Source organism: Oreochromis niloticus, linkage group LG19 (assembly GCF_001858045.2).
Source record: "Oreochromis niloticus isolate F11D_XX linkage group LG19, O_niloticus_UMD_NMBU, whole genome shotgun sequence".
In the NCBI taxonomy this organism is placed as follows: domain Eukaryota; kingdom Metazoa; phylum Chordata; class Actinopteri; order Cichliformes; family Cichlidae; genus Oreochromis; species Oreochromis niloticus.
In genome coordinates this window covers 25,112,335-25,133,317 of record NC_031983.2, presented here as the reverse complement: position 1 = coordinate 25,133,317, position 20,983 = coordinate 25,112,335, and the positions used below count along the sequence as shown (strand labels likewise).

Genomic DNA, 20,983 nt, shown 5'->3' with positions numbered 1-20,983 from the left:
GGATCATCTAAAGGTAGCCAACATCCGAAGAAGAGCTTTGAATGTCTGTCAAGAAGTCTGCAGAACTATTCCTAAAGGCTACTTAAAGAAGTTACAAGAAAGCTGGCTCAGAGCATTCAGACTGTGTTTAAGAATAAAGGTGGTCGTGCCAATGTTGACTTTCAAGCTCATTAAGATTCTGCAAACATTCAAACAATGCGTTGACTATCCAACTAGGAGTAATGCATGAACGATAACTTAACAAGCAGCGAGGAGAATTAAAGTTTAGACAGACTGGGAAAAATATTAACTTGAAGCTGTACTGCATTGGTGCTCCATCACACATTAACTGATGTCCTCAACTCGTGAAGCCACTTTACAGTCTGTAGTAAGAATCTGTAAGCAAGCTTTGGAAACACTAAATTAAATTCACAGTTAATGTTATTTACCTTTACTTAAGGTAATGAGTCTGTATGGCATTACTTAACAGAAGCATCTATTTTATTGTTTTTTGTCATACAAATGTTTTTAAGTAAATTGTATGGTTCCTAAAAGCTGATTTTGTTTATTTGTTTTAATATGCCATTTAATTGCCAGACATTGCAAGGAAAATTCTTAATTAACAATTGCTAGAGCCATACATCCCTGCATAAACGATTAAAGAGAATATATATAAGACATTCATGAATATGAGGGTTTGTCTTTCCAGATACAGATTTTGGAGACACAAATTCCTTTGGAGTGTTATCAGGAAGGGTGTCAGGGGTAAAAATCTGCCAAATCAAACAAGCGGCCCCACCCACTGTGGCGACCGCCTTGAATAAGGAAGCAGCCAAAAGTGTATATGTAAATTTCTGGGACAACCAAAAAGGTGTTGGCCTTTCACTGAAGAAAAATCACCAGGACTGTGATTTAAAACTGTTTTAGTCAAGCATAAAATTCATTTTTGTTTGTAAAACAGCCAAAAATATCAGGAAAATGCTTAAACTTCTGTTGTGTCCACTCACAAATGAAGGCCTGTTATGAGTTAACGCAAGTAATTTTTTCAGTTCTGTTTTTGCTTTTTTAGCTAACTCGAGCTTTAACAGTATTGCACTGTAGACCTGCACCACTGAATTAAGAAAAAATATTATTTATGAACATGTTGTCTGTTTCGAGAATACATGAATTCACCATAATGATGCGGTGTCTCTTACAACTGTGTTATTGAGCTTAATGAACAACTTCTGAGAAGGTCACTTCTTTGCAGGATCCTCAGTGGGTCATCTGATGTTAAATTATGGGACACAAAGGGTAGAAGTTTTATCGTGTGTTATCCATAGTGAAAATATATCCCTGCTGTTTGAATCAGATGAAATAGCTGAAAAGAGACTGCATCATTTGCTAAGAGATTCAGAATCACACCACAGCCTTTTTAAAACTTGTGGTGTGTTTCGGTTTTGCTTTTTAGACGATGGGGACCAGATTCGTGTTTGTGCATGACCTTCAGCCACAGTGGTGGTTGTGTTTCAATATGAGTGTGTTTAAACCAGTGTGTTTGTGTGTGTCTCCCTTTCAACTGCTGCCATTAATGGTGAAGTGCAAAACACATCAAGTAAACTTCCTTATTCTTGAAAAGAGACTGTTTGCATGACAAACTGAGCTGCATGCTGTTTTTACAGCCTCTTTACATAACACGGGTATATTTAGAGCACCCATATGTGGTGATAGGGTTATTTTATTTAAATGTGCTTCCTGTGAAGAAGAGTGAGAATTGTCCTCTCACTACTGTATTTTCTACATTTAAGCATGAATTTTGACTTGTAGTTGAGTCGATTTGTATTTCATGTGTAAAGGTTTAAGAGGCTTTACAGGGGTGTACAATATACAAAAGAACTAAGCATAGGAAAGCTCATTTAAAATGAAATCACACAGATATGATACAGTGCACATACAGGCTGATACTGATAACACAAATGTTCTCTGTATCTGTAGTGTGTTCAATCACTAATGTGGCCGAACCTGCTGGTTAGTACCCCTCTGCAGCGGTACTATAAAAAACACCATTTCCTGTTACCATAATAAACCAACAACACAAGTTAAACTGACAATTGTTTTTAAAAAAAAGTGTCTCTTTATGGGTTTCTGGTAATCAGTAGAGTTTCCTTTCGTGACATTTTAGGTCAACTATTCCAGAGATTTGGGAAATAAACAAGAAAAGCTCCAACCCCAGTTTGTCTCTGAGGAATACAGGATGTCTTAGTTTGACAGGCATGTATGGGTGTGAGTTGTGACAAAAAGATAGTTGTGAAGCATTTTACATTTCTGACTATTTAATATCTGTTTTAAAATCAGATACTTGAAGCCAGTGTCCTATAAGACTTGTTATTCCCCAATTATTGGTTATTCACAGAGTTAAAGTAAAAAGGAAATCTCTGATTTCTTAAACTACAGGGGTTGAGTTGAAGATGCACATGTGATGTTTTGTTTGTACAGAGGTGGGATTGTTAAGAGGAATATCCAGGTCTTGTGAGAGTGTGATGTTTGGTTAATGTCTGTGTAGGTTCTCAGTCATCCAAGTCATGGTAGTCTTAATGAGCTTGGAAAGAAAGCGACTGGATTTTTAAAAATTTGTTGAAGATGTTTCAGGCTTCTTCAGTTCTACAAAAAAAAAGAAAAAAGAATGAAGAAGCCTCTTGGATGAGAGATTAAATGTGTTTAAGATAATGTAAAGTTACCTTTACATTTCATGTTACCTGAATGTGTATGTTGGTTGACCCTCTGATCCTTTGTACCATTTATTTTTTAGAAAATGCAGAGCCGGCAGAGCTGAAGCAATTCTTCGACCTGAACTATTCTCATATCTACTATGTTTTCTTTGAGAATTTTGTCACCATTGAGGTCAGCCTCAAGCAAAAAGGTAAGTATTACAGGTGGTATAAAATGGTGGTTTAACGTGATAGGGTATTGTAGGCATAAATAAATGATTCTTTGTTTTTCAGGTCATAAATCTCAGAGGGAAGAGCTGGACTCAATCCTCTTCATCTTTGAGGTATTTGAAACCTTACAGATCTTTAGATTATAAGTATTGTACAGTTTGATTCCCCTGACCGTATGTCACATTTGCACTTGGACATTGTTGCCAGAATCTTAAAGCTAACTGTTATATGTGGAATATTTTTTCCACAACATTCAGTCCTACAAAGCTGACCTCAAAATGTCGGGGTTTGTTGGTAGAATTAAATAACAGGACAGAGTGTGGCTGCGTGGTGGATCCCTGACATTTTGTTAAATCACAGAGGTGTTTGTGCTTCCAAAGGCTCGGCCTCTCTCTTGGTGTTCTCGATGCATACCATAGCACTGGCTATCATTCCACTGAATAAAAGACACTGGCATGTGGTGGTGCTTAGCGTAGCCAGGATAAGATAGCTGTGTGTGTCTGTGTCTGTATGTGTGTGTGTGTGTGTGTGTGTGTTACTGACCTCCGTTTGCCCCTCAACATACTTTCAATTTAGAGCAGGGCTGGGCAGAGCACATTTCCAGTGAGAATTAAGATAAAGGAACATGCTTAATGCTGATTTTCTTGAAGAACTTTGGCCACACAATAAACAGTTGATTGATTAGTTACATTGTGATATTAACTTTAAATAATACCATAAGAGTGCAACTATGTAATGAAAACATAGCAACAATTTTTCCATTATTGCATTGCATGAATCTAGTGAGAAATCAACTAGCCAACCCGTGAATTCATCAGTGAATGGGCAATATCAATAATATAGTAAGACTCACTCTTAACATGAATCTCTTTTTTTTTTATTTAGAAAATACTTCAGCTTCTACCTGAGAGAATCCAGAGCCGATGGCAGTTCCACAGCATTGGTAACTCACTTTTAACCAGTATTTTACACTGTGGCCACTCACACGGTTACTCCATATGTAATGTTGAATCTCAAACAGCCTCTCAAAGCATCTTAGTGCCTCTGGCAACTTCTTGAGTTCAAAGAGAGGTAAGAGTAGCTGTGCACTGCAAGTGATGAAGCTGACAAGCCTTTCTCTTTCAGGGCTGATTCTGAAGAAGCTGCTGCACACTGGGAACTCTCTGAAGGTACTGCTCAGTGATTCAGTGAAACTGCTTTACCTGTCAGTCATGGCTCTTGATCCAGAGCCCACAGGATTGTAAAGAGTCCTATGGACCTAGAATCCTCTTTGCAACGTTGCCTCAGTTCATTGAGTTTTGCTGGGCATTCATTTATGCACAGCTCTCTTAAGGTCCCATCAGAGCATGTCAGTTGGGTTGAGAGCTGGACTTTGAAAGGGCCTTAGCTGTCAAACTGGTGGCCTCACATTTGACTCTAGAATATTTTGTTTTTTTCACCCTTTTCCATAATGTTGTATTCATTTTATTTGGATTTTTGTTCCCAAAGATCCTTTATTTTACCTCTTTTTTTTCTTTTTTTTAAAAAACTTTTTAATTATTTGTGTCATGTTGTACTTGAGTTCCTTTTTTAACTTGAAATATTTTGCTGTAGCTTTGCTTTTGGCTGGTGTAACTTTGGGGATAAATTAAGTATATCGTCTTATAACCATCAGCTAGCTTTGCTTTCTTTCACTGTGTTGATGTGGATTCAGTGTCTTTTTTTGTAAAAACCTTGATAATTTTGCTACATTATATTAAATGTTTTTAATACTATTTAATACTATACTACTATGTTATTTCTTATACTGTAAATATTCCAATGTATAAATTAAATGCCAGAGAAGTAAATAGGCTGGCTATCAATAAATGCAAAATTTTAAAATGCTAAATGGATTAATGAACTGAATTAGTAATTCCAAGTTAATTGTATTGCCATACTTTGCTAAGCATCCCCCCGTCCTCTCTTTTTTTGTTTGTTTTTGTTATTGTAGATCCGCCGTGAAGGTGTGCGCTTGTTCCTGTTGTGGATGCAGGCCTTACAGAGTAATGCAGAGCGTGAGCAGCTCTGCATGTTTGCCTGTTTGATTCCTGGATTCCCGGCTCCGCTCTGCCACGGGACCCCACGGACCCTGGATACTCTAGTCAACCCGCCACTGAGTTTGACAGAGAGTTAGTCCTATCAACACACACTCTCAAACACAGGGCATTAGACTCATAGATACATTACTTCTTTTTTTGCACCTCTAATATATTAAAGATATTTCGCAGCCTTTAATGTCATACCATACTCTGTTCTTTTCCTCTCTGCAGCTCAGGTGACTCCAGAAGAGATCACTCCACTTGTTCCTCCTCAGTCAGGTGATAAAAACCAGGAAGATCTCACTGCCTACTTCCTAGAAGCTCTACTGAAATACATGGTAAACCAGGTATTATCTTGATTCTTTACTAACACAGTTAACACAGCATAACTACACATGTTGCAGTGCCTTACTAATGCAACTCACGCTGAACGTATGGGAGAAACCGGGTTTTGGGTGCATCAGTCACTGATTTGGTTGTGACCACATCTGATGGTGAATTAAGTGTTGATTTAATTCCTCACTGGAATCATTAACCCCTAAAATAAAAATTGCATCCCCTGTTGCCACACAGTAAGTTGGCGCTTGTATTTCCTCTGCTTGCTGCCATCACACACTGATAACAGTTTTCCCCAAAACAATGGTGCTCTTCTCTGCTTGACCCTATTCTGCTCTCTGTGTGACACAGGCTTGGTTGTCTGTCTGTCTAACTGTGTATTTATGTTTGTATCAAACAGGCAAAGTCTCTAGAGTGGCGGTGTAAAGAGAACCATGAACGTGGCTTCAGTTTCCTCTTTGGTCATTTCAGGAAGTTCTACCTTCCTCACATCTTTCCCAACTTCTCCATGGAAACCAGCCTCTACAGCCCCATGCTGGGTTAGTACTACTAAGTCATTTAGATCTACCAAATAAGCTTATTTAACCAAAGAAACATTTATTTATTTATGTATGCATGTATGAATGAATGAATGATGTGGACTGGGTCAAAAGAATGGCCCTTCAATTTAGGCAAGAGGGAACCAAATCTGCAGAGGAGTAATGATAAATGAACTCATGTTTTGGTCTTTCTAAACACTTAAAGCACTTTTTTATGGTGCAAGCTGCATTCACCAATTCACACATACATTACACCAATGGACATTCCACATGGACTGCCAGCCCTCCAGTTAATTAATGGTTTGCTCTACCTCCTGAACCCTAAAACTGAACAGGAAAAACGTGAGCCTCTGAGAGCTGGCTCATTATCATGATGGAGCACCCAGCTGCCATCGCATCGCCGTTTGAATTGTTTACAAACATTGCTGGATGTCACAGTATAACTCTGCTTTGACAGTCTCACTTTGAAGGATGCTGTGTTCGACCCACATTAATGCTGAAGACGGAAGTAAGCACTGTCCTTTTCTGAGAAGGCTGGTGTTTGTTCCACACTGTGCTGCTTTTATTATCTATGCGACATGACCATGCTGTGTTCACTTTCTGCACAACAAGAACAGACTCAAAACTCAGTGATCGTACCTCATAATTAGTCCTGTGCCCCTAAATATATATTCCTCTCTCTGTCATCCATAGATGTGCCTCCTATGCGTTCTAAGCCGTACTACAGTGTTGTGCGCAGAGAGCAGGACAGTGGCGAAACGCTGTACTGCACTAAGGAAAGTTTCCTTCAGGCTCGAGTTGTCTTTATCCGCTGGCTGGTTTCCTTCTGGCTCGAGCCACGACCCAACACACAAACCCACATCCCAGGAACAGAGGGAGAGAATGTCCCCAAGAACATACAGGTAAGTCACGAGCACATTATTATGCATCACTTGGTTCTTGTTTTTTAACTGCTCAATTTGCAGAAGCAAATGCAAAAGATTTTAAAATGCCTCTGACCCTGTCTCTGCTTACCTCCAGCGGGCAGCAGCTGGATTTGCAGCTCGCTCCACAGGCAGCTCAGAGGACAGCGGTGGGGGAGGGATTCGATCTGACAGCCACCTTGAAGCAAGCGGAAGCTCAAGTGGGCCAGGAGGAGGAAGCATGGGGCTCTCTGGAGGTCCAGGGACTGAACCTGAACAGAGCCACTCGAACACATCTACACTGACAGAGAGAGAGCCCAGCTCCTCCTCACTCTGCTCCATGGATGAAGAGCAGCTGACAGACATGGAGGTGGTGAGAAGAGTGCTGACCAGCTCTAGAACCAACGTCAACTTCATCACAGAGATCTTTCGACAGGTTAAGGAAAAATGGTTATTTATCATAAAGTGAGAACAGTTTCCTTGTATCTTTCTTGACATGTTCATATTCCTGGTTACTGCAGGCGTTTCTTCTTCCCATGTGCGAGGCAGCGGCAATGCGAAAGGTGGTCCGAGTTTACCAGGAGTGGATCTCCATGGAAGACAAACCAGTTTTCATGAAGGAGCCAGAGGAGGGGCCTTATCCTATAGTCACGGCCACAAGTCTGGATACAGGCTCGCAATTCGGAGACAAAGATGATGAGGTGAGAAATTTTGTGAAATCGGTCATCTAATTTGCTGAAATACTCGGGTAAAAGTTATGTACACTAGCAGCCAACAAGTTTCAGTTCTCAAGACCAGCTTGCAGTAAATAGAAGTGTTTATTTTTGTACTTTCTTTTTTTAAGGGAATGAACAAAGTGATTGACAGTGAACTGTTGGAATACAGTGTTCATGCTGGAGTTCAAACTACACTACAGGTATGTTCTCACACAAAAAAACTGCCAAACTTCCACCATCTTGGTGTTATTTCTTAAATATTTCAAACTGTCCTGTGGTTTTGATTGCCTTTCTTCCGTTTCTGTCTCCTCTATAGGTGTTTATCACCCACTCCTCTAACGTTTTCCTGCTGGAACCAGCCAATGACATTAAGATCCTTTTGGAGGAGCATGTCGATATGTGCAAGCGAGTCCTGAACATCTACCGCAGCCTTGTCATGCATGAGACAATGGACCAGAAGACATGGTAAACACACAAACAGCAGCGTAAAATGCCATCTAAATACATTTGTGTCCTCTCAACTGCCTGCTGTTTCTGATTAAAGAAGAACAACTTTTTAGCTTTAACCAGTGTTCTTGAATTTGTAGGGAACAAATCTTGCTGGTTCTGCTGAGGGTGACAGAGTCAGTAATGAAAAGGCCTCCATCCATCATGCCTCAGGGCAAGAAGAACAACACATTGTCGGGCAGATTAGCTGGACCCATATTTCAGGTACGTTATAGCAATGTCATCATCTAAAAGATTTCTATATTTGAGTATTATATAATCTTGTGTTTTAATATGTTACCACACTTTAGGGTTGCCAGCATGACTTATTTTACTTCATCCCTCTCTTTCTGTACAGACACTGATAGTAGCCTGGATTAAGGGCAATTTAAACGTCTACATAAGCAGAGAGCTGTGGGATGACCTCCTCTCTGTCCTCTCCTCCCTAACCTGCTGGGAGGAGCTGGTCACTGAATGGTCACTGACCATGGAGACTCTTACAAAGGTACTGAACAGGGACCACATATACCTCCGCTCTGCTATTAATATAACTAGATAAATTCAGTTCAACACTTATCCAAGTCCAAAACAGTGTGGTAAAAGGTTAAAGCTTTGTTATGTCTCTGTGTCTTAGGTTTTGGCAAGGAACCTGTACAGTGTTGATCTGAATGAGCTGCCTCTGGACAAGCTCAGTGAACAAAAACAGAAGAAACATAAAGGAAAAGGTGAGTCACTTTTACCGACCTTCAAAAGACATGTGACTTCCTAAGAGCATATCCGAAACACAGCTGGCTGATTGTCACATCGCACTGCTAGAACCCAGTGTGGCTCTGGAATAGAAATTTGTCTATTCATGTATCATTTTTGGACTCTGCAAAAAACTGAGGGCACAGAAAAACAAGTATTTTTTTTTAATTTAGCAGATTTCTAGATGTTAATAGCATACATGTTTCATTCCTCTGTTCTTACAACAGGTATTGGTCCGGAGAGCCAGCGGCAGGTTGTCGATCGTTCCTTCTCTAAAGGCTGGAGCAGAGACCAACCAGGCCAGGCAGCCGCCATGAGACAGCGAAGCGCCACCACAGCTGGGTCACCAGGCATTGAAAAAGCCCGCAGTATTGTCCGGCAGAAGACTGTAGGTCAGTATGCCCTCTTCCTAGAACTCTGCTCCCTTTGAATGTAAATGTTCATAGCATTGACTCCCAGAATTTGTCTATGTATACTTTGGAGAAATAAATGGTGTGCAACAAGGCCAAACTAGCATGCTGTCTTTCCTCAGTAGCTTTGGATACCGTCACGCTCTTCTCAAGTCAGTTTTGTTTGATTTAATGTCTCTCCTCTGCTTCCCTCCTCCTGCCCATCTGTCAGTCTGACAGGAAGCTGTGGCATATGCTCACTACCATTCCTCTCTGGAGTCATGTTTATGGAAAATCTTTAGCTGTGGCCATTAGTATGAAAGATGTAGTCACAGCAGTGCTTGAAAAGGTTTAGTATCAGCTGAGATGATGAATAAAACAAATCCGAAGATGAAGTTGGGACTTTAAAAATACAATTTTTAAAGTGGGTATTTAGAGCTGTGAATTTAACTGTGATGCCAAATAATTTGAGTAGTACTATTAAATATTTGATAGAATATTTGACTCTTTTGGTAGAGATTTTTTTTTACCTTGAACTCCATATATAATGCTGTTTTCTCCTTTTTTAAGCTATATTACCAAAGATATTTCAAACGTAAATACACGCACCCAACCGGTTTGCATAATCTCACTGTCATGCGTTACGATAAAGACGGTTCTGCTCCAGTTGTGGTGACACATACATGACCTGATAGTGTTGCAGAAAACAATCGTATTACTGTGAATGCCAGAGTAGATTGAAACTAACCACAACAAAGGACGTTCCTCCACACTCTGCAGGGATTGAAGGTTTGGTTCCAGAAGGGTCTCTACAACTGGATTAGTTTGTGATATTTTATTGAATATCAACATGATGATTCCCATTTTCATTTAATTTTATGTAGTGTTCCTGTTTGTCGTGGGCTTATGAGGAGATTTGAGCTGCAGAACTCCCACCAGCTCTCTCACTGTCTCACTCACCATCTTTCCTGCAAAACTAACCCTGTCTCACCCCTCCCTCACCTTCCCTTCCCATCTCTGTCCTTCCATGCCCATCATGGAACCCACCTTTTCCATACCATCCTGTAACTTGTCTCTCGTTCCACTAATTTCCTGTCCTTATCTCCAAGCTGTTTCTATGCTTTTGTCTTATTTACTAAACGTATTCACTTGCTCTCTCTTTCTGTTATCTTCATTTATGTACTTTTTTCCACTTCTCCTTCCTCACTCACCTCTTAACCTTTATCTATACTTTTTTTCCTCTTTTTTGTATTTTTCCCTTTTCTGTCCCACACTCTTCCTCTCTTCTGTTTCTCTTCTTCCCACTTCCTCAGCCCTGCGTAGCTGTTCTACAGGGGATTCTCTGCTGTCCTCAGCCTTTATCCGCAGTGCTAAGAGTGCTCCTGCTCTGGCTCCGCCTCTTCCTGTCCTCCTCCACCACCACCACCACCCTTTACTACCCCCCCTTGCCGACCAGCTGGCAGGTACACACTCTTTGCACTACCTGTCTGCCTGCCTGCTGCCTGCCTGCCTGGATTAGTCGTCTACACAGACTGAAACTCTGCCTGTTGTCTTGTCTCTGAATATTTCTCTTTTCTTGTTTGTTTGTTATCACTGGAGCAGCAGTTTTCGTCTGCTCCATCAGCAATCATTGACCCCATTCCCAGTTCACCTGCAACTTGGCTAATCTTAAAAGCTGTTGATCAGCAGTGCGCAAATTTTGCATGTTGCAAGTGTAGATCTCTGAATTCTTTTCATCATTTAACATGAAAATTGTTTCTCAATTACGGTCTTTGTTCAGTAAAATGTCAAAAGATGGCCTAAAATTATTATTTGCGAGATGCAAAAGGAGCATGTTTTTGTAAAACCGAAAGATATTTCCAAATCATATACTATCATATACAACAATTAAAAAAAATATTTATATGCAAGATCTTCCACTGGAAGAACAGAGGTGCTTAAAGGTCTTTTTTTTTTTTTTTATCAGACTTAATGTTTTTAGGGAGGTATTCAGAGGTTTCTTTACATCTTTAAAGGAAGAATCACATTGTTAAGTTAAACTGAGAACTTTCTTTTTCTGTAAAGAGTAAAAAAGGAGCTGATTGGGTCTTTCAGTTAATCAGCTGACAGGTTATAGGTGACGTAACATGAGCTACCTCTCTAGTGACTCTCCTTTTCTGCTGTCTTGGGCTGCACTTGGCAGTGGTAGTGCTAGTTCTGGTTCTGCTCTGCAGATGGTGAGAATCCTTCGTCCACCTGCTGAAGTTTGTGGTTACAGAGGTTAGTGACAGCTCACAAAGCAGACAGCAGAAGGACAGCCAGTGCAGCTGATTGATATCGAGGAGTACCACAGCAGCAACCTGTCCAGGGAGCCCACTGAGAGAAGACTTGAGGGGAGTAGGGCAGAAACTGAACATTAAAGTAAGAGCAACCAATACATAGCCTAGTTTCTCAGATGGAAAAAACTCAAAAAAACACTGAAGTGCTGATATGCTTTGGCAGGTGTTAGTACATCTGGCAGTCACCCAGATGATCAAGTATGTGTGTTGGAATCACTCAACTGTGATTGTATTTGTAGGATGTGTTAAATAATCACCTCAATCTATACGGATCAGGCGTAACATTGATTGCCTGGCTAATATTGTGTTGGTCCACCTTTTGCTGTCAACCCTTACCTGTAGAGGCTATTGTTGTGCTCCTCAAACCATTCCTGAACCATTTTTGCTTTGTGAAAGAGACCACAGCCATCAGGGAGTACGGTTTCCACAAAAGAGTGTGCATGGTCTGCAACAGTGCTTCGGTAGATGGTATGTATCCAAGTAAAATCCACATGGATGGCAGGCCCCAGAGTTTCCCAGCAGAAAATCGCCCAAAACATCACACTGCCACTGCTGGCTTGCCGTCTTCCCATAGTGCATCCTGGTGGTAGGTGTTCCCCAGGTACACGACAGACAGGCGCACCCATCTATGCGATATAAAAGAAACCAGAGTCATCAGACCAGGCCACCTTTCAGTGGTGGGCAGGGGTCAGCCTGGCCACCCTGACTGGTCTGCAGTTCTGTAGCCACACACAGAAGAAACTGTGATGCACTGTGTATTCTGGTACCTTTCTATCAGAACCAGCATTAAATTTTTCGTCAGTTTGAGCTACAGCGGTTCATCCATTGGATCAGTCAGTGTTATAATGTTATGCCTGATCAATGTCTGTCTTTAGCAGCCTGCTAAAATGCTATTTTAAACATGCCTGCATATGTAAACTAGAACTAGTTTATATATGCCTATTTATTATATAAATAGAATTCATTCTGGGCCAGCCAGTAGTGAACAAAGATGTATGTCATTTTGAGTCTTTGTTGCAAACATTTCACTTAGACTTTAGATGTAAGTGGGATTTCCTTTTCTTGTTGTACACCTGCATGAAACTTGACATACCCGTTTTCTGTGTTACTTGCTTATCATCTTGCTTGCCTGCCTGCCTATTAACCGGCACCTTACTCATATCTGCCTGCACACGCATTTGTCTTCGAGGTCTTTCCATTAACTCTACATATTTGCATTTTTTTTTCTGCCTGTTATAAGCCACTTTATTTCTCTGCCTTTCTTGTTGATCCTCCTTTCACCAAATTTTGGTGTAAAATTTCATATGATCTGCTTTATTCTTGTAGTGGCTTTTGCTTGGACAGCTCTCCTTTCTCTTTAGTATGAGAGGATGATGACTCGCATATCAATTTTGTTATTTTTAGTGTGTTTGTGTGTGGTGGTCCCTAATGCATGGTTATTGTGCAAGAGAGAAAACCCACTGAAATAATTCTAAATGGAAACTTACGGGGAATTTCTGTGACATTAAACATGATGGTTGTACAACATAACTTACACTTGCAAGTGCACAACAGCCAAACTGGGAAGCAGTCAGCTGTGTTGCTGCATTGTTGCAGGCGAAATGGTGTATAGTATAACATATGAGTGGAAAGAGATTTTTACATCAATGTTTTTGATCTTGTCCATCTTTATCTTCTTAAAGTCAAATTCCAGCTTCATATTCATACCATCAAGCTAGATGTGTGCTAGTTCAGAATAATCCTTACTTATCTTATTCTGGGCCTTGATGCAATCCTCCTAAGTTTGTCCTCTGTCTGAAGCAATACCTCTTAGCATGTAGGTTGGGCTTCTGTGTTCACAGGCAGGGCTATGTGCCTGAGATAGTCATATTAGCGATATCTAAAAATCTCTTTAAAATCATCTTGAGCCAAGCATAGAAAAAAACTGTTTTGAAACCAGACCTTTTGGCTCAGGGAGTCTATTTGTTGATAGTTCACAGTTTAAAACTTAATTACTAATAATATTTATGAAGATGTAACAACCAAACAGTCAGCATTCAGGCATTTATCCAATGTTTTTTTTTCTCCTTCTTCTGCTAAAACAAGGTAAAAGTAGTAGTAGTACTAGTAGTAGCTTGATAAATAGCCATAGGATGTTTGCTATGAATACTGTTAACATTTTGTTTTTGTAAGCAACGTCAGTGAGTACAATCTGATAAAGACCCAGACATTAGATAACTTCTGCCTAATGCATTCTTTCAGATCTGTGTGCGTGCGTGTGTGTGTGCACATGTGTGTGTGCACGTGCACATGCCTGCATGCACAGTTTTTAACGTGTCTCCTCCCCTTTATGCTCCAGCTAATGCCACTCCTTTTCCTTCCAGACCTCGAGGATCCACCAATCACACTGACATCCCGCACGTCTCGCATGCGCCACTCATCCCAGAGCGACGAGACTCCTCCCATCTCCTGTTCTGAGGTCTTCCAGGGTGGGGCTTGTGATCTGGATACCCCAGCCCCATCCTCCCTTGCAAGGAGCAGCAGTGCCTCTGACATCATGGAGCCTTTCATCGCAGAGCGGGTCAAAGGTGAAGATCCCCAGAGGGATCCAACTTTGATCCCAAATCCTTCTCCCCATCACCACCACCACTCCACAACTTCTTCTTTACTCGTAACCAACAGCCACGCAGCTCAACCACCCTCACAGTCCCTCACCTTCTCTTCTCCCACCCCTTTTGCCTTCTCCAATGGTGCTGTTTCCTCGTCCTCAGAGGTAAAAGATGATGGTAGTGTGTGCGATCAATTCTGGCACCAAAGTGTCTCTCGAAGCCGAGGTTCTAGTTCCGATTGGGTGAGTGACTGGGACTCAGCCTTCGCCTTTCAACCTGAAAAGGAAGCTGATGCAGATGAGGGTGAAACTGGGGAAGATGATTTATTCTCTTCTATTAGGGACTACCTCATTAACAAAGAAGCTGAGAGGAAGGGCGAGGCAGGCGAGAAAGATAGTCCCGGTCGTGCGGTAGAAAACAGCGTTACTTTACCTGCACTCGTGCAAACAGGTGTGGCAAGAACACAGTTAGAAAACAGAGGGCAGCTCGGAGAAGCAAAGCAGGTGGTAAGGGAGGACAGACAGGTAAGTAAATCAGTGAGACATAGCAGTGTGGATTCTATCGAGGAGAATGAGGCAGAGCAGCCGAGTATCTATGAGTGCTTGGAGCTGCAGTGTCAGTGGCCATCACCCAGTGCTAAGGTGGGCTCTAGTTTAGAAAGAACTACTGCTGAAAAGAAGGTCGTGGGAGGAAATAGTGGAAAGGCAACAGTATTGGAAGGGAAATATGACTTGTGGGGTGATACAGAAGAGAAACAAGATGATAAAGAAATGGCAGCAAATGACAAGTCCAGTTTAATTAGGCAAGATACTACTGTGGGTGAAGGTAGCAGTGAATCAGTTCCCCAAACTTCAGAACCCACTAAGACCAAGATGTCCCGTAGTAGCACTAAGAGGCATCATTCTGGGGGTGTTCATGTCAGTTTCCGGCCCTCAACTGAATCTGTCCAATTTCACAACCCTCTTGAAAATAAGGAGGCCCACTGGAAAGCTCGGCTACGCCGGCTCAGTCACTTCCACACACACAGCCACTCGGCTGGAGAGAGGCCTGGGGTTGGAGCTGGGGCAGGGTCAGGGGGGAAGCTGGGAACAGGGGGTTCAGGTAAGTTTGGCTCTGTGGCTGTTATCAGCCATAGAACAGGCGTACATGAGAAATTAGCATCTGGGACTGTAACGGATAGCAGTGGGACAGGGGGCACAGCAGGCCTGGAAACCCGGTCTGGGACTGGAGGGGACAAAGACAAGCAGCATGCTGGATCCTGTGTGGGATCCAGTCATGGCTCAGAGGTTCACTCTGAGGTGTTGTCAAGCAGTTCAGGTTCCTCAGGAGTGCGCGGACGTTTAGGACGTTCTGCCTTGCGATCTAGAGCCTCCCGCTCACGCTCCCAGGAGCCAGGGAGCACTGCCTCACGGCACCACCAAGGGGCTCTTCTTGGTGGTGTTTATAAGACTGTGGTTCACGCTCTGTCGTCCAAGCCTCGACCCCAAGGTCAGGGGTCATCCCAAGGCTCGTCGCCGCAGCGGCAGGCCCGGGCCACCATGGGTGATGCATCACTCAGGGATCTCTACTCCCATGTCCTGGGCTACTTTGGACGAAAGACGACTACGCCAGGTGAGGATCGCAACGAACGAAGTTCTCACAAAGGAAACAGCAGTGGAAAGACAAATACTCACCACCACACAAACACCAGCAACTTTCTTTTCCTTTTTGGCTGTTTTTTTTTTTTTTTCTTTTTTAACTGGTTTGTTATGATGGAATGACATTTTTGGCTGAAACTCATCATCTTGCTGCTGGACTGAAATTCAAACTCCCTGTTGATGTGTTTCCTCTTGAACGTAGCCCCTCCTCCAGCCTGCCTCTTATCAAGGACCCTCACCCTCCTCCTTCCCATGCCTTCCCACTTCTCTAGCTCAGAAGCTCCCTCCCTCCTTCTCCTTTCTGCTTTCTCTAAGGGTTTCGGGATTTTTAACCTTCTCACCTCCTTACCCTGTTCTCCACCTCCATCCTCACCTCGATGTTGCATGCGGCCTCCTCGTGCCTCCTTCGCCTCCTCCCCCGGACTCCGGCCCTTCTTCAGCTCCACAGAAGGAAACTGATCTACAGACAAGCACAACTGTCTGTAGAAAAAGTAAAACAGCTGACATACACTATACTATTGAGAAAGATCCCAGATGTTTTGTAGCACTTTCAGACTTTGGTTCATTGTTGTTGATCAAGAAATATCAGTGATTTTACAGATTGAGTGTAAGCATTTAGCTGTAGTTCATTCTCACACCACTAGAGTGCAGCATAAGACCCTGTGAGAACTTGATTGTAGTAACCTAGACAGAATTTGAATGAATATAAAAAGGTATGCGCTTTCAAATTGGTAATGGTTATTTGCCTTGGACACTGCCACAGCCTTTATCAGCTATGCTGAATGGTTAAGTGCACATTTGAATCAGCAGCACAAATGCCACCTTTTTCTGTTCATTCTAATTCTTGGTGCAGAAGTGAGGTTATTTTACCTTCAGGTTTGGATTTTTGATAAGAGCACGATGATTCATCACCTGAATCTGTCTTGATGTGGAGTTACTGTTGCAAAGCCACTTTTTTAAATCATGTTCTTACATTATTCAGGAGTATTGCATGGCAGCTTGTGTCAAATAATATACTTGTTTGGTTTGTCTACTAATGTTCCAGATGTTTGAGGCCTGCATTATTTATTTGTTTATTTTTTTATTTAATTTTTTTTTATTACAGTAAGGAAGAAATTCCATTTTAGTGTAAACAAGCAATTTTGGGCATTCACCGTTTCACCTGGTACTTTTTATACCAGATATTATGTGCTGTGGCTGGTTAAACTCAGATTGATAGTGCTTTTGCATAATCCATGAGCACAAGTGGCGCTCTTGTGCCACTTGACCACACTCTTTTATGGTTCGGTTGTGGAAAATTTGCATGACTGGACTTATTCCATTAGAATGAGCTTGTGCAGTTATTGTAAACTCTCCACACTGAAGTCCTTAAAAAAGGGCTTTATTAGCTCTAGTGTGTTGCATCATTGTTACTGTATTTGTCCGTTCACAGCAGCTGGTTCTTTACTGAACTGCAGCATGAGTGAGAGAAAGCTTGCAGTGCAGTGAGTCATTGGTAACTCTCCATGTAGAGTAATATATCCAGAGTTGTTTTTATTTATGGATCTGTTCGCTAAGAGTGTTGATCCAGTGGAGACAAGGTCATCCGTAGCTCTTGTAGTTACCTTATTGAGGTGATTTTGGTATCAGGTGCCAGACGACACACACTGCAGTTGTTGAAATGACTCAACCGAATGGGCTGAACATGTGAAAAAAACCCACTAGAGATGAGTTGTCAAGTCTGTCAGATGGCATAGTCTGTGTGAGGTCAGCTAACAGCTTGTTTATGGTACTAATAGGGAATGCATTGTATATGTTAGCTTTAATGGTGCAATAATGAGACTAAAAACACTTTTCTTTTTCCTTCCATTTTGTGTTGCTATTGGTGATGTCATGGCAAATAACCATTACAGTAAAATATGATTTAACATCTGGGCAAGGGCACATGTCTGAATAACACACTAATTTTGCTTTTGAGTATTCAGGAATGATATCTGTAAGGCTTCAATAGAAGAAATATTAAGTTTACTTAAGTTCTGTCCGTATTGTCACAGCCACAGTATTCTGATCCTGCTTAAATTTTTATGGTTGCGCTTACCTTATCATCTGCTCCACCTCTGCAGTAGGTATCTTCGGGTGATGTACAAGTGTACCTGCAGGGTATTCCCTTTTGAATTTTTCTTGTTCGGTGGTAAATTCTGTGTTAAATCTGGCACAGTAAATAATTTGGATGTGGATTAAGCTTTATTGACGAAGTAATTGGTATTCATGGGTAGAAGCAACAAAGCTGTGCTGTCTTCTGTCAGCCACAGGTGCAGAAATTAAATATTAGTTATTTAATACTGAAAGCAGCAGATTTAATCCCATCTGACTTTGGGTTGGAGAGATGCACTCTATCAGAAGTTATAAACTCCCACTGGTCCCTATCTTTGTATCCAAGCTAACAGCAGTATAACTCATAGTAACATAACTGCACTAATGTGGGCCTGTGGTATGCTGCTTGTTTGGAGCTAACAGTGTAATACTCTCTCTTGCTCTGTCTGCATGGTGTGTATTAACTCCTGCATTGCTTTCCTGGTGGTTATTGATGCGCCTGCTATTGTGGCTTTTCTTTATTTAAAAAATACAGTTTTAAATAACATTCAGGCCTACAGTATACACACACATCAGGACTGCTCTTAAATCATCAGTTTTACCAGTTACTAGTTTGTTTTAGTGATATTGTGACATTTCAATGTAACATCTGATCACTGTACTTTAAATGGTGCTTTTAATGCTCTGTGGGCAGTGTTGGGATTATTGTTTCCTGATCAAAACCAAAATGTCACCATATCTTTGATTTTTAGATGTTTACAAAGATTATCAACAAGTCAGACCTGATGATAGTCATGTTACACAATTCCTTATTTCTTGGTATGTCTCAGTTTTCTATCATTTAAACTGTTTGCGTGGGTAAGCATCAGTCAAGCCCCTCTCAGGCATCTGCTCCTTTCTGTAAATGTGACAGTATCTGAGCAAGTCCTGTCTGAATGCACATCCTGGTCACTTTTTCATTAGAAAACTCAAGAAAAGACTTAAACTGTTAACTACCTAAAAACGGGACATTTATGCACCTTAAACATAATGGACAGGACAACAAATAATACGTTGAGATGTCTGAATAACTTTAAAGGTGCGCATCAAAGTATATTATTTTGAAAGTTCAGTTGCTGCTAACCAGGCTCGGCTCTGGTATGTAAATTTACTACCTGCTGGCTGGCCTGGGAATGATGTCATTCAGCTTCCTCTCCAGTGAGTCTCTTCCTGGATTTCCTTAAGAGCAGTTGTCAGCTGGACTTCAGGGTTGTGGAGTTGGAAGAGAGACTTGCTGGTGAAGCAGCTGCATGATGTTGAGGATCAGAATAGTGAGCTAGCCTGTTTGAAGATGGGGGACAATGTCTGAATGGGAGTATGCTGTCACTTTAACAGGTTAATAGTTTTGTATACAATGTCTGGCAGGGGCTTCACAGTCTGTCTTTGTGTGTTTGCTTACTTATATGGCTTCCTATGCTTGTGAATGCTCATTGGTTTTTATCATTCCTGTGTGTGTGTGTTTATTATAATCTTGTCTACCTCTTTGCCTCATTATGCATTTGTGTTTGTAGCGAATAAAGAGGAGGTGGTCCAGAAGGCCCGTCCAGTCTCCACTGATGTTGGAAGCAGCAACCCAAACTTCTCTGACCTCATGGATGAGTTTATCCAGGAGAGACTGAGGGCCAAAGGAACTTCAGTTAGTACAACACACACGCTAATTTCAGATTGTGTCATAAGATGAAAGATACGAGCGTCACTTTCTACTCTGTACACAGGGTCGCCGTGGCAGCAGCCCGGGAAGCCTGGAAGTTCCCAGGGATCTGCCAGAGCTCCTGGAGGCCAGTCATAGTCGTGATGGATCGCGACCCTTAGATGATCTTCGGCCTGTCGATGATCCGGGGGTTCCCTCTGAGTGGACGTCACCCGCTAGTGCCAGCGGTTCTGATGTCATCAGCTCCGACAGCCAGTCAGACTCCTTTAATGCCTTTCAGTACTCCACCTGCAAATTTGATAGTAAGGAACAAGATATGAGCAGTTTATTTACACTGCACCCCACATATTTGGGCGATCGTGGCTTAAGAGTTGACAGTTCGTCTTGTAATCGGAAGGTTGCCGGTTCGAGCCCCGGCTCTGACAGTCTCGGTCGTTGTGTCCTTGGGCATGACACTTCACCCGTTGCCTACTGGTGGTGGTCAGAGGGCCCGGTGGCGCCAGTGTCCGGCAGCCTCGCCTCTGTCAGTGCGCCCCAGGGCGACTGTGGCTACAATGTAGCTTGCCATCGCCAGTGTGTGAATGGGTGGATGACTGAATGTGTAAAGCGCTTTGGGGTCCTTAGGGACTAGTAAAGCGCTATACAAATACAGGCCATTTACCATATTTATCGTCTTTTTAAAACAATATTAAACTGTATAAAACTGTTATCTTGTGCAAAACTTTTTTATTAGTTCATGTAAAATAAGTTTCTGCCAAGAGAAGCAGAAAAACACAAAATTGAGTTTCTTTTTTTAAGGTAAATTAATCTGTAGGAGTAAGCCATCTCATCTTCTGTTTAACTTTGAAGAACTTTCTGTGAAGTGTTTAAAAATAATCCATCACAGTTTGTCAGGCTGCTGAAATTAAAAGAGGAAAATCACCAACTGTACAGCAATGATGACTTTTCTTTCTTTTGTAGATTTTACTTTTAGCTCCGAGGCGTCTGCAGGGGGAGTTGGATCTGCAGCAGGAGGGGGAGGAGGAGGAGGTCGAGGCAGCTCGCTGGATCAGGACAGCCTTGGTGGGGGTGTGGCCGGTGAAGAGCATGAGGTGGCCAGTTTGACGACACTTCACATCGACTCAGAGACAAGCAGCCTGAGCCACACTGTCACGGTTACAGGTAGGGACATAACAGACTTCAGCTCTATACCTGCTCACCAGAACCCTTAAATACTGTGTTTTTATGCCATGCAAGGGGTTTTCCCAATGAGTAATTTACCAGTAGATTAAATGAGGGGGGTAAAAAAAACAAATATTCAGAAAACATCCCAAAAACTATGAGCATTGAGTCTAATAAAGATAAAAGAAGTTGAAATAAATAACGCTTGTATAACACTGATTTAACGCTTAAATAGCGGTTGTTTATTTAGGAACCGTTTGAAACGGTTTAGCAAATTTTTCAGTAAACACATTGCAAATTAAGTCCATCTGAAATGTAGGTTCTTTGCGTCGATCATGCAAGCGCATAGACACAAACACACACACACACACACACACACACACACACACACACACACACACACACACAAACTAACAATGATTATCAAGTGTTTCTATCCGAGGT

The 20,983-nt window shown here is 41.9% G+C and overlaps 1 protein-coding gene across 6 annotated transcripts in view; it reads left to right on the top strand.

Annotated features, from left to right (window-relative positions):
• ralgapa1 (Ral GTPase activating protein catalytic subunit alpha 1) overlaps positions 1 to 20,983 on the top strand; it is a 71,051-nt gene that overhangs the window by 2,443 nt on the left and 47,625 nt on the right. For 2 of the 6 annotated variants that reach the window (XM_019348747.2, XM_019348751.2), the window contains exons 2-22: positions 2,768 to 2,878; positions 2,961 to 3,010; positions 3,783 to 3,840; positions 4,023 to 4,066; positions 4,870 to 5,047; positions 5,189 to 5,304; positions 5,694 to 5,832; positions 6,526 to 6,734; positions 6,853 to 7,170; positions 7,256 to 7,435; positions 7,579 to 7,650; positions 7,767 to 7,915; positions 8,038 to 8,161; positions 8,295 to 8,441; positions 8,571 to 8,661; positions 8,911 to 9,075; positions 10,386 to 10,535; positions 13,754 to 15,589; positions 19,239 to 19,363; positions 19,443 to 19,680; positions 20,339 to 20,539. In XM_019348747.2, coding sequence (XP_019204292.1) covers positions 2,768 to 2,878; positions 2,961 to 3,010; positions 3,783 to 3,840; positions 4,023 to 4,066; positions 4,870 to 5,047; positions 5,189 to 5,304; positions 5,694 to 5,832; positions 6,526 to 6,734; positions 6,853 to 7,170; positions 7,256 to 7,435; positions 7,579 to 7,650; positions 7,767 to 7,915; positions 8,038 to 8,161; positions 8,295 to 8,441; positions 8,571 to 8,661; positions 8,911 to 9,075; positions 10,386 to 10,535; positions 13,754 to 15,589; positions 19,239 to 19,363; positions 19,443 to 19,680; positions 20,339 to 20,539 — 4,701 coding nt within the window. The remainder of the gene's footprint in view (positions 1 to 2,767; positions 2,879 to 2,960; positions 3,011 to 3,782; positions 3,841 to 4,022; positions 4,067 to 4,869; positions 5,048 to 5,188; positions 5,305 to 5,693; positions 5,833 to 6,525; positions 6,735 to 6,852; positions 7,171 to 7,255; positions 7,436 to 7,578; positions 7,651 to 7,766; positions 7,916 to 8,037; positions 8,162 to 8,294; positions 8,442 to 8,570; positions 8,662 to 8,910; positions 9,076 to 10,385; positions 10,536 to 13,753; positions 15,590 to 19,238; positions 19,364 to 19,442; positions 19,681 to 20,338; positions 20,540 to 20,983) is intronic. The other 4 variants (XM_019348750.2, XM_019348752.2, XM_013271495.3 and 1 more) reach the window with 4 other exon arrangements.